General features: G+C 41.7%; 1 protein-coding gene across 1 annotated transcript in view; it reads right to left on the minus strand.

Moving 5' to 3' along the window:
• NUAK1 (NUAK family kinase 1) overlaps positions 1–18,028 on the minus strand; it is a 59,685-nt gene that overhangs the window by 20,868 nt on the left and 20,789 nt on the right. The window contains exon 2 of the mRNA XM_074941023.1: positions 8,760–8,880. Within this exon, the coding sequence (XP_074797124.1) occupies positions 8,760–8,880 (121 nt within the window). The remainder of the gene's footprint in view (positions 1–8,759; positions 8,881–18,028) is intronic.

The following is an 18,028-nucleotide window of genomic DNA, read 5'->3' on the forward strand; positions in this document are numbered from 1 at the left end:
GGAAATACTAAATCTCTACTATGAATTTCTGCCTTGGGAGGAAAAACATATTGGGTTCAATCTATATATGAGCATTTCAATACCTAGCATCCTGGATTCACTGCACTGTCTTCTGAAGGATGCATTGATGCATATCATTTATCTTCATGAAGGAGACTTTTCATAGGGACATAACCCTTTGACTTACATTGACACTGTAGAAGCTCTCTCAACAAAACCAAAACGGAATAAGCACAGAATAGGCAGCAGTACCTCTCTGCACTGTGGCATCAGTACATCAAGGACTCCCCACTGAAACACAGAGGAAACCTTTCAAGCACAGATTCCTTGGCATACAGACCTTTCCATCCCACCTGGGACATCCCTGCATGCATCCTTGGCCCCCCCCATGCATCCTTGGCCTCCACATCTTTACTCACACCTTGGCCCTCACATCCTTATTCTCCCCCTGCATTCAGATTTCAATGCTCTAATTTCTACATAAAAAATTATTACCAGTTTAGAACAATCACCAACACATATCACCCATTTGCATAAGTTCTCCTGAACGTTACAGAGAAGCATAGCACCTTCTTGGCCCCATGCTCCATTTGCAGTCTGCCACTGTACTTTATTGCTTACATACACCAATACACAGTCCTATACAGTGTAATGAAAGCCACACCTACCCTACATTAATCACCAAAACACCTGAGTACATACCCAATAAACAGGGGTGTACAATGGTTGCTCTGGATGAGGGTGGAGATGGTGGTAGAAAGGACATAGCTAGATTGAGAAGGGGAAGTAATGAGTGGAACGGAAATGCATGGCTTTGTTCCTTATTTCCTTACTTTCTAGGGTTCACATGAGTGGGATATGCAATCTGAACTCAGAGATAAAAGAGTCCAACATTAAACATTCACTGAAAGTAGTGTTTGTATGGGAATATCTATCTATATATTTACATGTATCTTCAAACATGATACAACATTGGGTGTGTGGGTGTGTGCGCGCGTGCACGCACATGCACCAAATGTAGTTTTAGAAATATATGCCCCAAGAAAATAATGTGATTGTGAGTTGGGGGAAGGGAGGAGGGCATTAACTAAATGCAGGATTTATTTACTGCAAATAATAATGAGGTAATAAATATGCTACCCTGTTAACACTTGGGCTGTGACTTGCAAGCTGATGGACTGATTGCCTCTGCGTAGCTCCTGTGAATGTTTGGTGCACATTGTGTTTTCACTGTGTTTGATTTATTATCTGCCATCCTCTGCCATTCTGAAGCTCACTCCACTTCTGAAGTGCTTCTGCACTTCTGCTGCAGCTGGCAATTTCAGGGAAGCGGGTTTAGCTAGGACAGATTGCTCCAGGAATGCTCCATGGATCGCTATTGAGGAGGAGGCCCGTTCATGAAAGGCTGCCCTGGACTGCTCCTCAACTGCTGATGAGGGTCACGGAGCATGAAAGGTTATTTATTCATAACAGCAGTGGGACAGCTACACATAAGTCCTTTGAGGGAAACAATGCAAGCAGTGCAAGTTAATCAAGAGCAAGAAAGGGAGAATTGTCAATATCAACAGATGGACTGGGGAGATAAGTTGTCAATAAGAAATCAAGAGACATGATTTGTGTAGAGAGAAGCGAGGGGCCCCTTTGTTATAGGACAGAAGGAAGAAATACTTGTTAGAACCTGTTTGTCATTTTTATTTTTGAGTCACTGACTTTGCATTTATTTAGTTCCAACACCTTGTAGGCTGGGTGATGTTGCGGGGGAGGGATAGTTCAGTGGTTTGAGCATTGGCCTGCTAAACCCAGGGTTGTGAGTTCAATCTTTGAGGGGGCCATTTAGGGAACTGGGGCAAAAATTGGGGATTGGTCCTCCTTTGAGCAGGGAGTTGGACTAGATGACCTCCTGAGGTCCCTTCCAACCCTGATATTCTATGATTCTATGTTGGGAGAGATGTAGCAAGGCCTCAGGAAGTGGTGGAGAGAGCGCCACAGTAGGTGGGGGAAAGGGCCACAGTAATGTATCGGTAGGTGGGGGGAGCACTGCAGTAACATATAAGGAGGGTGGGGGGGGAAGTGCTACAGTAATGTATCAGGAGGGGGCAGGAGCACTGGAGTAACATGTCAGGAGGGACAAGCTATGTATTGGGAGGTGGAGGGAGCGCTGCAGTAATGTATCAGGAGGTGAGGAGCATTATTTTTCACTGAGCTATAAATTTGTTTCAGTCTTCCCACTCCAAAGAGCCTTTCCTAAAAGTAAGAGCAGAATTGTGTACAACGAGCAAAAAGTGCTTACGTTCAAATATTCAAATATGTGTTGCAGCTTCTCATTCTCTCTTCTTTAATTTTCCTGTTAATTCTAAGGAAAAGGTTTGTTTGCTAAAAAGAAAGCTCCATGTTTCTGGGCAGATAATTGAAACCAAATCCCTTGGCTTGGGAGCTCACTGAAGAATACAAACATAAAACTGGACATATACTTAACTTCTCAATACCAAAGATATATTTGAGCCGAAATACATTTTGTAACATCAACAATCGTTCTCCATCACACTCTGTACTACTATAGCAATAATTCCTGGATGTAATCTCTCTACTTAGGGCTTGAAATGATGAACTCAGCTTCTATTCAGAGCTTTACAACTCCCAGATAGGACTGGCAGTGCAGAGACCTCTCTCTGCTCAGAGCACTGGGAGTCTATTACACCCAAAGTGATCAATATTCCCCCCTAGGAACACAAGAGTTACATTTCTACAGAAACCCTATGGGCCAAATTCTGCTATTGGATGAACACAATTCACTATCCATTTAAAGAAATGGGAGTTACACAAAATTCTACCTGAGTGTAGAATTTAGCCCTAGATATGTGAAACACATAAGAATATGCCTTTGCAAAGACTGGTCAAAAGGACTCAGTGACGTTGTGGACATCTTTTTATTAGGATAATTTTCCTTGGACTTGTTTGACTAATTTAAAAAAAAACCTTGATCCCTTTGTTCCTGTGTTTACCGAATGCTAATTCAGGCTCGGCAGGAGTTTGTTTGTTTGTTTGTTTTAAATGGACTACCTCCTCATGGGCTGATTCCTTTTGTTTTATATGTAACCTTGGGGTAAGAATTTTAGTTTGTTGGTTTAAGAGGGGCAGCCAATCTCCCTTCCACTGGAACCATTTGAATTCTCCTCATGCCTTTGCTCTCTATCAGAGCAATCTCCTAAATTAGTTCCAGTATGTTGACATTCCTTCCATCTGGTGTCTTTCCATTCCGCGGTATTTTTATTACTCTCCTAACAGCCGCAGACAGAAGTACCTTTCCTCTGCTACAAAGTGCTCTTTTATTAAAGGTCAGCCAAATCAAAAGAACAAGCAAGTTTATCTTTAATTTTAGGCACATGGGCTGGAATAACCTTTCATTCAATAAAATCATTTAAAGTCCAATTAGTGCACTCATGTTATAAAGGACAAATTATCCCTCAGAAAGACACCTGAATAATGGGAAATAACTTCTAAGAATTATAGCCTAACATGTCTGATCAGTTCATAACTATTTGGAAAAACAATGTGTAGCTCTTTGTTCTAAAGCCCCAAATCAGTATCTTCAAGATTCAGAGTAGCAGCCGTGTTAGTCTGTATTCGCAAAAAGAAAAGGAGTACTTGTGGCACCTTAGAGACTAACCAATTTATTTGAGCATAAGCTTTCGTGAGCTACAGCTCACTTCATTGGATGCATCCGATGAAGTGAGCTGTAGCTCACGAAAGCTTACGCTCAAATAAATTTGTTAGTCTCTAAGGTGCTACAAGTACTCCTTTTCTTTTTATCTTCAAGATGTTATTTATTAGTTTATTGCTATATAATTTTTAAAAATAAAGAACATGGTGGGCTTGGGTAGCCTTCCTCTTTCAGGGTCCAATTCAGCAAAGTATTTATGCACATGTTTAACTTTAAACATAAGCTTAATTACCATTGAAGTCAATGGGATTTAAAGCATATGCTTTAAAGTTAAGCATGTTCTAAACTGCTTTCCTAAAACACAGCTGTATATAGTGGAAATGCAATGCATTTCTTCTTAAATTAAAGGAATGTAGTTAAGATCCTGTGATAATCATTTTAAATCAGTCTGTGGGTTAAAAATTAATCCCCACTGAGTGGATTAAATCAAAATGAGAACCATACGCCTTGCTGATATCAATTGTATGTATACATGGATGAAGAAACATAGAATTTGATGTTTCACCATTTAAAAAGAAGCTGAGAAAAATGTGAGAATCACTAAATCAGCCATAACGTTTAAGCTCTCTGTTACACTATTTTATCCCAATTTTGCCTGAGTGAAGAACAGACTTGCTAATTACATTTTTAAATTATGATTGCTTTGTAACCTCAGACAAGCAAGCATATGCCATGAGGTGGCAGTTAGAAATTTGTTTTTATTTTTTAAACATAATGTAGCCTGAGACCATGTTAGAATGTGATTTGAAATTGCCAGTGTTCTCAGGAACCTGAGGGTTCATCTCACAAGTGGTGGTGTTTAGGTGTTAAACCATACTCAATGCAAGGAAATTCATGTGGGTGGAGTATGATAACCTAGGAGTTAAGTTTGTTTATACTTGTTTCATTACTAATCACTAGACTATAGAAAAATCACTTTATATTCTTGGATGTTATCAAAAGAAAACAATGGAAATAATATACTTGAAGGTCAAAAAGCTATATAAATAGAGGAAGCCAATTAGCAATGTGGTTAAATGGTGTCACCATTGAAATACTTTCCCTTGGTTAAATTTTAAAAAGAAAAATCTCAGCTTTCTAGTTTTTATCATTCATGTTAAGCGCTCAGTCCCGCGTGTGCTTCATGCTACAGGACACCTATTGACTTCACTGAGTTCTCCACACAGAGGCTCACATGATCATGCACTCAGTTCCATTTTGATTCTGTCTGTAAAAATGCAAGGTGGAATTGACTGGCAATGACTGAAAACTAACCGATCATGTCCTGTTACTGTTGCAGAGGCATGATATGAAATGTTAGATTTAACATGTATTTGTAAATAAAACAACTATTATAACTAGGCAACATACACCGTCTTTGTAAATATATGTTAGATTTAAAAGGTTTTACATTGAAGTTAAAAGGTTTAAAAGAACTAAACTTATTTCCTGATTAGCAAAGGTAGGAAACCTAATTCAAGTCAGTTTACATTTGTAACTTACACTTTGTGGAGATGTGTGAAGAATCTTTTTATTCTCTTTTTTATTAATCAATAAAATGCAATTGCAAAGAACTAAGGAAGTGTGTTTTTTAAGGGAAATGCAATTTTAGTACTGTGATGTTTAAAGGAGCTTGACTCTTCAAGGTGCTGAGTGCCTTGGCCCCAACCCAGCAAAGCACTTAATACATGCTTTACTTTACGTACAGGAGTAACCAATGCTATTGACTTCAATGGGCTTTGTATTGGGTTCATAATCTTATATTTCAGTAGGGAAAATCTTTGTTAAATAATTTCCCCGGTGTTTGCAAACAATGTGTTTGCTTTTTTTAAAGTAACCTGTCCTTTTCATAAATGGAGGAACTTCTCTGTTTGTATTTACTGAAACCCGGGACAACACCCGGGACACGCAATGGAAACTCTTACACAAACACTGTACGTCATCATGTAGAGACCCATGGGCCTGATCCTGTGCATAACGTTACCCCCATGAACAGTTTTACACATGTGTAAGTGTTTACAGGATTGGGCCCTATACGCTCCCCACGTTTTAACTTTTATAAAATAAAGTATTGCCAGATGGGATTTTTTTTTCAGTCAGGCTACCCATGGAATAATATGTTTGCTCTCAAAGGCTTTAGATACCAAGTCCTGGAGTTTGCAAGGGGGAGAAAAGGGGGTGGAGGGCGCTTTGCTTTCTGAGTTAAAATTTATGCCCTGAAATCAGAACACTTCTGGCAAAGTCAGCTTCATCTATTCAGTCCTTTTCAAGGAATTTAAAGTCACTCAAAAGAACACTTCCCTTCCAGCTGCACTCTAAAGATTGCCAATTACAGTCCTGCTTGAGAGGATGGAATTTCTTCTGACTCAGAACTGGAGGTCTACCTCTTGCAAATAGCGCATGAGATAAATTCATTTTGATTTGGGTACAAAATGTATCATTAAACCAGAAAGCCTGTTTACATGCATTTGGATTTGCTTAGCATTAAAAACCAATGGCTTATGTTTATATTGACTTGACAAATTCAGAGGTTAATCACCTTTAGCCAACAAGGTCAAAAGGATACCAAAACATGGATCCCATTTCAGGAAAACATGTGTTTTTGTAAGTACAATTCAAAGATCTTTTAAAGATCTTCCAGACAGAGAGAGCAGTACTCATTCTAGCCAGACTCCGTGCAGTCCTGCACCTCTGTTTATGGATTTTAGGGCGTTTGATGGCAGTTCAAATCTCTTCTTGAATACACACAGCAAAAGAGAAATTATAAATAGACAACAGAGAACTAAAACTAACCTTTATATATAACAATATAACTATAATCATTTTTATGGCTCATTCATGAAGATGGCTTTGTAATCTAGGCCCTGATGCAGCAAGCTACAGTACCAGCCTAATCTCGAACATGGAAGTAGTCCCATTAACTTCATTGGAACCACCTCTTATTCTTAAAGTGAGACGCATGAAGAGGTACCTTTCTGAATTGGGATCCTAATTATTCTGCAGTATGTAACTATTCCCCTGGTGAATATGGCTGTGTCTCAGCTGGTCTGCCCTGCACTTCAGTACCCATGGTATGATGTCGGGTGTTGGAGAATATTTCTTTTGGCCTCCTGGAGTTTGAGAGGCTACAGCTGCCATGCCTCTGTTCCCAGTGCCACATGATTGATTTTATAATGGATAGGATCACACTGTCCATCTGAATTCCCATTGCCCATCTCCACAGGCCATGACTGAAATACAGAGGGTCATGCCAGACTGCTTTAGTTTCTCGATAATTATTTTGTTTCAATAACAGAGTAGCTATTTCACCAGGGATAGAAGCAAATGGTAATGGAATGAACACCTTGAAAACCTATAAAGATGAGAGGAAAGCTGCCTCCAGCTTCCATGCAGAAAAAAGAGTCACTCATGCTTAAGGAATCACAACAGAATAAACAGCATGGGATCTCACTGAGGGTAACACTGTCATGTGCCATATGCACTTTCACTGGGAAGGAAGGGGTGAAAAACCCTGAACTGAAAACCTGTCTTGGTTCTGCTGTGGGAAGAGATCATCTTCAGCTAGAGCCAAGGAACTGAGGGTTGTAGCGGAAGGTTTTGCTTCAAGGTAACTTTAAGTTATTTTCTACTTTTTAAAATCTTTCTAACTCTTTAAAATGTTTTAACTCAGTAAAATTATTTAAAGCAGAGCAGGGGACATAAGAAGGCCACTTGGTCAAAGCACTGTAGCATACCTAATTTTTTTAGTTCCAGTGCACACTGGAAATAACTTTTGCTCCATTTGCAACCCACATGCTGACACAGCATCCCTCCCCTTTTCTGTTCCCAGATCCTGTTACGAGTTTATTCCATAAAAAGACAGATGAATTCATCTCCTTTCAAGTAAAAGAACATGCTTTTGAATAACTCAATATGTGATATTGTAACATTATTCCAAGCCAGACCTTGTTTTAATCAGTCAGATCAACTCTCAGAATGGAGTTGCCATATACCTATCATCACCTAGCGTGTACAGCGGGTGTGTAGAGTTAATACTTAGGGCCAAATTCAGGTGCCTCTTCCCAATATAAGCATGTGAGAAAAGAAGAGTGACTAAGTGGGGCAAAGCTCCCTCAACACATTTGGAGTTTGCACTCTACAGGTCCTCTGTGGCTCCATTCCTACTCAGGACCAGACAGCATGTACACTTCCGAACCTGTTTAGCTCTGGCCAGGACGTCACAGCCTAAGGAAGGAAGGAAGGAAGGAGCTTCCACTAGAGGCGACTATTCTAGGCTGCCTTTTACTTCCAGCTCCTCCCCAGAGTCAGTAGCAGCCCTGGAGCCAGGAACTATAAGCTGGAGAAAGCTACTAGCCCCACTGCCATATGCTGCAGGGAAGGGAGCTAGGGAGCAGGAATGCAGAACCAAGGGAAGGAGTTGGGACTGGACTGGGAGACAGGAGTGATGAGCTAGTGACTGGGCTGGAGCAAGGCTTGAGAAGTCAGTGGGAAGATGAACCTTGGATTCAGGGAGGAACGGGGCCTGGGAAGACAGCCATCAAGAGGGGCTGGCAGCAATGAAGGAAACGGTGTGAGGAGACTAAGACTGACCAGGTGGGCTCCAAGGAAGTTAAAGCAATGAACTATGTGGGGAATGGTTGGGGGTTTCAAAGAGTTTAAGACCAGAAGGGATGATCAGATCATCTAGTTTGACTTTCTATGTGGTTGAGGGGCATGAACTGAAATTGATTTTATTTTGGTGGGGGGAGGAAATGAATTGGAGTGGGAGGGGGGAAATTAAATTGATTTTCTGGTTTGGGACAGGGAAGATTGGATGGTTTGTGTGACAGCTCTCCTCACACTCAGACAGAAGCATTTCAGCCACACATTAACAACTTCCCCCATGCAGGGAATTCCTGTGGTTGCTAGAGGTGGTGTACATTTGCAAAGTGGAATATGATTTGAAGGGGAATTGGTGCACAAAACTAAGAGATGGCATAAGACCTAACCTAAAAGCATATGAAAACTAGGTCTGAGACAACAAACAGTACAGATGGTGAAAAGAATCGCAGTCACTAACCTTCAAATATAGTGATGATATGAGGATGGCTGAGGGATGACATGATTTCAATCTCCCGTCTGATATGAACCATATCTTGTTCATCCTTAATTTTGTCCTTACGAATGGATTTTATTGCAACCTATAAATTCAGGAAATCGAGCATTACTCTTGGAACTGAACAGATGCAAATAATCTATTAGGAGAGTTCAGAAAATAAATACAGATGTCAGATGCTGGCAGAATGTGGAATGACCAAAATAAAGTTTTAAAATACATACCCCATGCCCCCTCCACTTCATTACAATGCGTACACTCTCATTACTGCAGTGAATCACATTAAGTTTTGAGACTTTTATTTGTACAGCTTTATCCTTCAAAAAAGGGTGGGGTTTTCAAAAGGACTCAGCGTTGGCCTAAATCTGAAGTCAATGGTAAAGCCCCCCATTGATTTCAATGAGAACAGCATTTGGCCAGAGTTGATTGTTTTTGACAATCTCACACAAAAGCTTTAGCCCATTCCCCTTAGAAATCCTATTAGTTTTTCAGAGAAATTTTAGGGTACCGATAACAAAATATATTGGGCCAAGCTCACACAATAAGCACGATATTAATACAAGTTATTACATGATGAGCTACAATACAAGTCCTAAGTCCTGAGCAGGCCTAAGTAAAAAATAAAGAAATCCTTAATATTTGCAGCCACTGCCTTGAAAATCACTCTTGTATAAATCCTGTACTTTCATGTCCTATACAGCACTTATGCAATCACTCCAAAACCATATCCTTCCTGCATCCTTCCTCAATCAGCTACCTTTCACAAGCACATCGTGTGACTGGGTATCTTTCCAAAAAGCTGGGTGGGAACAGAGGAAGTGATAGGTGAACTTGCAGCACAAATTCAGATTCAAAAAGCCCTAGCAAGTGTGTGAGTTGCCTGTGAAAGAGAGGACTTATATGAGCAAGCTCATAAATAATTGCTGAGGTCAGATCATGCTACAGAAAAAAAGCATAAATCAACAATGGGAAGACCCTGATTGGAGGAATATGCATTTTGAATAACAACAAATGGCAACACTGACTTTATGATCATAGATACTTACCCCAAATGGTTTTTTTTATTTAAAGCCAGGGCACAAGGAATACATTACCAGCTAGATTAAAATCAAACATTAGCCTTTTGTCTAACATCATTATCCTCCAATGCTCCTCCAATGACCTTGTTCCTACTACGGAGACCACCCTTTTGTGGGTGAATAACACTTTTGTTATTCCACAAGCTTATTATAACATGGAACTTTCCTGAGAAAACATTTTGCCTTGTGAAAAAGTATTTAGGTTTACAATGCTCCAGTCTATTGTGAAACACTATTTGCATGCATCAATAATTGTGAATGGCATTATTGGTGCCTTTTTAATTATTATGTGTAGCATCAAGGACATTGGAGAGAAAGGGAAAATATTAAAGAATATTAACATGAACTGTGCTTAAATGGGAACTACAGAGTCCCCAAATTGGGAAGGCATCCCTATTCAGCAAAAACTTAAGTACATGCTTAATTTTAAGCATGATCCTAAATCCCTCTGAAGTCAATAGGACTTAAACTCATGCTCAACTTTAAGCATGTGCTTACATGCTATCCTGATTCAGGGCCTGAGTGAACAACAGAACACAGCAGGCAGTAAAGGATGAGGGGAGTCATATCTAAAAGCTAAACAATTCTTTTCTGCTGCTTGACCCAAACATTTGGGATCGAAGTTTGAAAAGTAACAGTGCAAAGCAACGTTTTCATCTCGGATTCACACCTTTCCAGTAAAGGTAAGAAGAAAAAGGCCTCATCAGAGATATTCCAAGCAGAGGGCTAAAGCGGCTAACACTAGCAGACATCACATGATTTTTCTCTCTTTCAATTTTTCTGCACTTGGGCAGGCTGTAAGTGCATACCTTGTTTACAAGGAGGATGTGGGTGGCTCTTGGAGCAGCACACACATTCCTGAAAGTAAATTTAGACACGGGTAGAAACATGCCTTTTATCAGGGGTTCTCAAACCAGGGCCGCCGCTTGTTCAGGGAGAGCCCCTGGTGGGCCGGGCTCCCACTGGCTGCGGTTCACCGCTCCAGGCCAATGGGGGCCACGGGAAGGGTGGCCAGCACATCCCTCGGCCCGCGCCGCTTCCCAGAGCCCCCATTGGCCTGGAGAGGCAAACCACAGCCAGTGGGAGCCACGATCGGCTGAACCTGCGGACGCGGCAGGTAAACAAACCGGCCCGGCCCGCCAGGGGCTTTCCCTAAACAAGCGGCAGGCCTAGTTTGAGAACCACTGCCTTTTATTATAAGACAGTCTTGCACTTGGCTCTCAAGAAGAATTTAAGAAGGATTTTATTGTCAAGGATATAACAGGTAGCAAATTTTTCATGGGATGATGATTTAATTGGGGATTGGTCCTGCTTTGAGCAGGGGGTTGAACTAGATGACCTCCTGGGGTCCCTTCCAACCCTGATATTCTATGATTCTATGATTCTTCACCATTCTGGGTCAGGAAAGGAATAATGGCATCCAGGAGAGCATGACAGCCTGCCAGCATCCTAACTCTATACTTGACAAACAGGAAAATTAACTCTCATAATTAGTTTCTATTTTAAACATGGAAGTATATGCTTTTTATATGAAAAATACACAACAGTGATTCAAATTATAAAATCATCAGACTGGAAGGGACTGCGAGAGGTCATCTAGTCCAGTCCCCTGCATTCATGGCAGGACTAAGTATTATAGTTGCATAAATGTATCTTAAAATGTATCTTTGAACTTGCCTTGGAATACAGTAAGATGTGTTTCCTGTGGCTAAATTTTTCAAAAGCACGTAAGTGACTTAGAATCCTAAATCCAATTTCCAAAAGAGTCTTAGGCACTTAGGAGCCTGTCTCACTGACTATCACTTTCTTTCCTAAGTGCTTGTCACTTTTGAAAATGGGAATTGGGGTCCTAAGGCTTAGGCTTAGGCTCTCTTGAAAATTTTACCCTGTATGTTTAAGTCTTAGACCCATTGAAGTGAATGGGAGTTTTGCCACTGACTTCTTAGGTCCAGGAGTTCACCCCATATGAGGGAAGAAACATCTCTCATGCAAATCAGTAACACAGACTTTAACTTCTTCACCTGTCCCTCAGGCTCTTTTGGTCGCAGTGACTGATACTCAGGAATACAGGGACAGCTCCTCAGCTGGTATAAATTGTTATTGCTCCACTGAAGTCAGCTGATGATCTTTTCTCAGAGTATTTATGCACATTTTGGGTCATATTCTGCAATTCTTAAAGTGAGCATTAGCTTATTGGATACTACCTGTGGAGTGAGGTACTGCCCCTTAATAGGACTCTATGCATATTCCGGTACTACTCAGTGTGAGTGAGGGTGGCAGAATCTAGACTCTTATGCTAAGTAGGAATAATATTGATTAGAATTTACATATCACTTTACATGTTCAAAGTGCTGTGCAGATATTACCTAGTTAAGCCTCATAACACTCCTGAGAGATAAGAGGGTAAGCTTTATTTTCCCCATTTTAACATATAATGAAACTGAGACTGAAAGGTGGCGTGCCTCTCCCAAGAACAGGTACTCCACAATGTGGATCATGACACTCATTCTGTCTCAGACATGGAAGTCTACTTTCCCGCCCAAACTACTGTGTTAAGAGGAATGGATTGCTCAGGGAATTGGGGGATTATTAGATTCTGACACCCTCACCCACTGTGAGTTTCACTTTCCTCCATGAGGAGCTCCGCTGAGATGAATAGGGCTACTCTACATGAGTAAAGGCGTCAAAACCTGGCTCTAATAGAATAAGGAACATTTCACTTGTAGGTCATTGGATCAAATACAGCCTAGGTTGATAATGATTGAATACTGTTACCATCTGATGTCTGTTTGGTGTCCTATACAAGTATGGTTGTCTGCCCAATTCCAAGTGGATAGACTCAATATCACAAAGACCAGCAATCTTGTCAGCAATCTCATCTTAAAGACCAAGTATTGACTGGGCCTGGACACGGATCTTTCCCCCACAGAGGCAGTATCCCAAGTCGAGACTGCACACTTCAGACTTACAGTGTTCAGAAGGTTATATTGACATCCATGGTGTTGCTTTTTTGTGGATAGAGAAAACTTCAGTCTCCAAAACTGTCACTTTCACCAGCACCAAATTCACACAGATAGGATCAGATCGTCAGCTTGGTATGAACTGGCATAGTTCCACTGACTTGAAAGAATCAACACAGATGAGGATCTGGCCCAATATCTTTCAGTTCTATTGTTTTTGAAGTATTTCATTGCAACATGTTCAATGGTTTCTCTTAAGTACCATGATGGCATTTTAGGAAATTATAGTATATGTCACTGTTTTGGTCTCAGTGAACAAAACAAGATCTCTATCTGCTTGTTACAGTATCAAAATGTAAAACAAGTCTTTTCTAAGCACTCTAAATGCTGCTAACGGATTTCTGTTTATGAAATTTATTTTACACAAAATACGTTCAGGAAAAAAAGCAGCTTTTCTAAAATGTGTTTATTCTTTTAGCACTAGAGGTATTGTAGGCTGCATTTGTCAGAATCTTAATTATGGGACTGATGCCAGAGACTGTACATGAGGAACCTGAAAAACTTAGGCCTAAGAAGTTATTATCTTAATTGAAAAATACATTTTAAAAAGCACTTATTTGTTCATCCTGCAGATGCCTTTCTTTGAAAGCAACAGATCTATTCTGTTCATCATCACAACATGTTAAGTGTCAAAGTACATGAAATTTGGCAGGATAAAATGCAATATGCATTTTATGCCAACCTTATCAACAGCTCATGACAACCCAGTTCTAGTTCTGACTGCAGAAGTGTGATTAGCCCCTATGGTAATCCCAGAAAACGGTACATGATTCTTACCACACTTTTTGTTTGTGTTTTGCTGATTTTAAAACATTTCTAGCTTTATATCTCAAGATATGTAATTTTGGTATTTTTGGTAACTTTACTATCAGAGCAGTTTAGTTTTTCCCAGCCTCCTGAACTGATGAGATGTGTTGGGTAACTAAGAACCCTAGCTGCAGACACAATAACATACCTGGTTTGTAATAGAGAGATACAAAGTCTTTCATTCCTATGTCACAGGTTCAAGATCAATAGAGACAAAGGCCCTGATTTTGCAAACACTTAAGCACATGATCAGGGCCGTCCCTAGGGGAGTACGGGGCCCGGGAAGGAAGTGACGAATCTGTCACTTCCGGGGCTGACCCGGCACTTCTGGGACCAACTGCGCCAGCCAATCGCACTGGCCTGTGGGGCCCCCCAAAGCACAGGGCCAGAGCAGTCACCCCAATTCGCCATACACAAGGGACGGCTCTGCATATGGTTAACTTTATGCACGTAAGTGGTCCCACTGACTTCAGTGGAACTATTCACAAGTGCAAAGTTAAGCATGTGCATTTTCAGAACTGGGTCCAAAAGCAGTTGCCACAAGATGGCTTCTTTGGGGACCACAATAGGATGATTTGGTCTCAGTTCATTTCCTAGAGGACAGGTGTCCGTTGCACATATGCACACAAAAGGATCACAAATAGCACTAACTAGAATCTTTGTTAGTCACACACTGAGGCCAAGGATTATATGAGCATAGAATCTGAACTTTCCTTTCAGTCCTACAATTGGTCAGGATTGAGTTCATTTGTGGGGAGTAGCTGGAAAAATCTCCCCCCCCCCCACCCCCATTCTGAGGATAGCCAGAAGTAAACAGAATAAATCCTGCACTCTTCAGAAACACAAAGTAACAACAGAGACAAAAACATCTAACCAATGGTGAACCTTTTTTCAGGGAAGTAGCTAACTCCAATCTTAAGCGTTAATAATTTGCCCACTCTTTGCTGATCTACTGACAGGAAAAGAAAATGTATCTAAAAGTATAACTTTAAAGTAGAAACTTCTGCACTGTGGAGGTCTACAAGATAACCCCGCATTTGGAAATGAAGCTTTCAATTATAAAAATACCACAACACCACACTTTACTGTTTAAACATTTTGGGTTAGATTGTCACTAACCCTCACATGGCCCTGCAAGGAAATACAGTCCCCTCAACAGTCTGGTGCAATTGTGCCACCAGTGATCACATCATGACACTGGGTCCTGTCATCCATTTTTCCCTCTCCAATAAACAAGAAGGCAGAGATGGGGCAGAGCCATGGCAGCACTCCTCCAAGCAATGGCTAGCAAAGTTGGATGGGCATGAAGTGTGGGGAAGTAAGTTACTCCCTTTGCAGGGCTACAATAAATTACCTGTCTGAGTTTGCTGGAAAGAGGATTTATACTCACTCTCTGGGCCTGCCTGGAGGGATGATGGAGAATTTCCCAAGTATGTTTCATACTTATTTGGCTTTTGTTTGTTGCAAATACTTTGTATCGAGTTATATTTCATAGATGGTTCATGATAGTTACAAAGGTTTCTGTACGTTCAGTGCTATCTTCATGAGAAATGTTTCACTTTTTCCAGACTTCTGGGCAAAGCAAAATGGATGGAATTTTCCATAAAGATACAGTAAAAGCGTTGTGCACAGCAAAATATGACATATTATAAACACTTGGTAAAGAGTACAAGTAGGTAGTAGGTGTCCACCTCCTGGGCACTCGTTGGTTTGTGGGACCAATCTGGCCATCAGGTTATTGGCAGGTGAGGGTGGAGAAAAAGCCGTAGAGACTTAATCTTGAACAATAAAGCTATATTTTCCTGAAAGAATCAAACATTTCCTTTTGGCTGTTTCTAACTGATTTTTAAAGACAATGTGCCAAATTCTGACACATTCCCCACTGGGATTGCACGAATGTAAACAGAGGCAGAATTTGCCCTATGGCATAGATTTATAAATTTTTAAGGCCAGCAGGAGCCATTATGATTATCTAGCCTGTCCTCCTTCATAACAGGCCATAGAATCTCCCCCCGTAATTTCTGTAGATAATATGCTAGTTTTCTTATCAGCCAAACTTATCTTCTATTCTGTAGAATATTTTTGTGTTTGAAAAATAAACAAAGAAAGATCCATCTGTGTGCTCACAAGCTGTTCCATTTCATTGTGGAGGCTGGGAATTTTAAGCTGATTCAACCTCTTAGGCGTCCCAGTTAGGCTGTGGAGCAAATTCCAATTTATTACTGCAACAGCATTCTAAGAGTGCAGGGGAAATGACATCAGGGAGAGAATGCAATCCCCTGAGGGAGGAAGACCAACTACTGTCACTAAGAAATATGTTAAAAATGCAGCTTAAAAGGGTTATTTAAAGCAGAATAGGGTTTGCTTCTTTTTTGGGGTCTGTGGGTGGGTGGGGGGTGTTTTAAAGTATACACAGGCCACCACTTCCTCAAATCTGTGATCAGAGGGGATCATCACTGTGTGATGGGAAGTAGTCAGGTCCAGCCAGTTCTGTGGCTCTGTTTCCCCTCCTCTGGACTTCATGGAAGACGTAGGTCAGGAGCCAGTGGCGACTGCCAGATGCTGGGACTGGGCGACAGGGGATGGATCACTTGATGATTGCCCTGTTCTGTTCATTCCCTTGGAAGCCCCTGGCATTGGCCACTGTCAGATGCCAGGATACTGGGCTAGTTTACTTCTGGGGGAATTCTGTGCTACTGCGCGTGTGCATAATTAATGAGCTATGCATATTTTTAAGTTTTTAAAAGCTTCTGCTGAAATGTTGCTGCAGTTCTGCCTTTTGCCCACCAGAGGGTGCTGTGGTGATAGACCGCAGCAGCAGCTCCCAGCCAGCTAGGGAAGAGAAAAGGCCTGCCCTCTACTCAGCTCCTGTCAGGCCAGGCCAGGAGTCAGGGGCTACTGGGTGACAGACAGTGTGGGGCTGCTGGGGGGTCGGACAGGGGCTCATAAGGGCTAGTGGGGGAGGACAGACTGGGACAGGAGCTGAAAGGGAATGGAGGCACAGGGCCACAGTGGGGAGGGAGGTGCAGGGCCACATGGTGATTGGGGAGAGGGTGCAGAGCTACACAGGGACAGAAGGTGTCTGAGCGGGGGCACAGAAACACATGGGGACAGGGAGAAGGGGGACAGGGACACATAGGGACAGGGGAGTGGCTGGGTGGGAGTACTAAGTTGGACCATTGGTCTGACCCAGCATGGCCGTTCTTATGTTCTATGTGTGGAGTTACAGATTGGGTGGACCAAATGCAAGGAAGTGGACCAGGAGTAGAGCCAGTGTGTGTGGGAGGGGGAGGAAGGAGGAGACATGTTCCTCCCCCAGCCCCCTGGAGCTTAGTCAGAAAAAATAATAAAGGTTGGGACTGTATTATATTTTTCATGGAGCCTCCTCCCTCCCCCCGGGGAAGCTGCTGTCGATTGGGGTGGAAGGGGCCCTTGCAAGTGTGATTCCATTGGAGTTGCTCTGCCAGGGTCCAGGGAAGCACCAGGGATCAGAGCTAGGTAAAGGGCTTTTTTGGATCTGCTAGGTTTGGGGGCAGATCCCTTGGGTTATTCCATGGGGAAGGTGAACAATCAGGAAAGAACTCCACAGGGGCATCCTTGTGGAGATCTCCTCTCCTAGAGCCCCCTCCTATGTGTCTTCCCAAACTCCTGGGCCATACTCCTGCTCTTAGCCAGAGATGCAGAAGTACAGCTCTCTTGGCAATCTGACTTCAGGCCATAGTCAGTATAAACGAAAAACTGTTTTACAAGAGGCTTCTGAAGAGACATAGAAAACATTTCATGTGTTGAGTGGAAAGTCGGATAAAAAGACATTATATGAGTTGCTGTAAAATTAGTGCCTGGCCTTGTACGTTGGACAGATACATCTCCGAGTGTTCTCCTTTTGCGGGGCAGAGAGAGTGAGGCCATCACAGTACCATCATCTTGGAGTCTGTTACTTTTCAGATCCTGCAAGCTAAATCATCTCCATGGAGATCACTGCCTGGGAGACAATCATGCAGCAAAATCCTAATTAATTATTTATAAGCTACCCAACTCTATTGTTTAGCAGATTGGCAAACTTGTGTCATAATCAGGGAAGTTGCTTAAATTCTTTCCTCTAAGCAAGCAATGGTGCAATCTGTACCCAATGGAACCCTGCTGATTTAAACCTCAGGGCTTTTGCTTTTTTTTTTTTTTTTTTTTATTTGCGTGTTTGTTCATGTCATTACATGGATGTTTCCAAAGACGAATGCTGTTGTTTGAGAGCCAGCAGCTGCATCAACAATCACATAAGGGCAAGCATGCACGTGCCAATCAAAGGTTAAGTAGGCACCTTTGATTTCTC

The sequence above is a fragment of the Natator depressus genome, chromosome 1, assembly GCF_965152275.1.
Source record: "Natator depressus isolate rNatDep1 chromosome 1, rNatDep2.hap1, whole genome shotgun sequence".
NCBI lineage: Eukaryota > Metazoa > Chordata > Testudines > Cheloniidae > Natator > Natator depressus.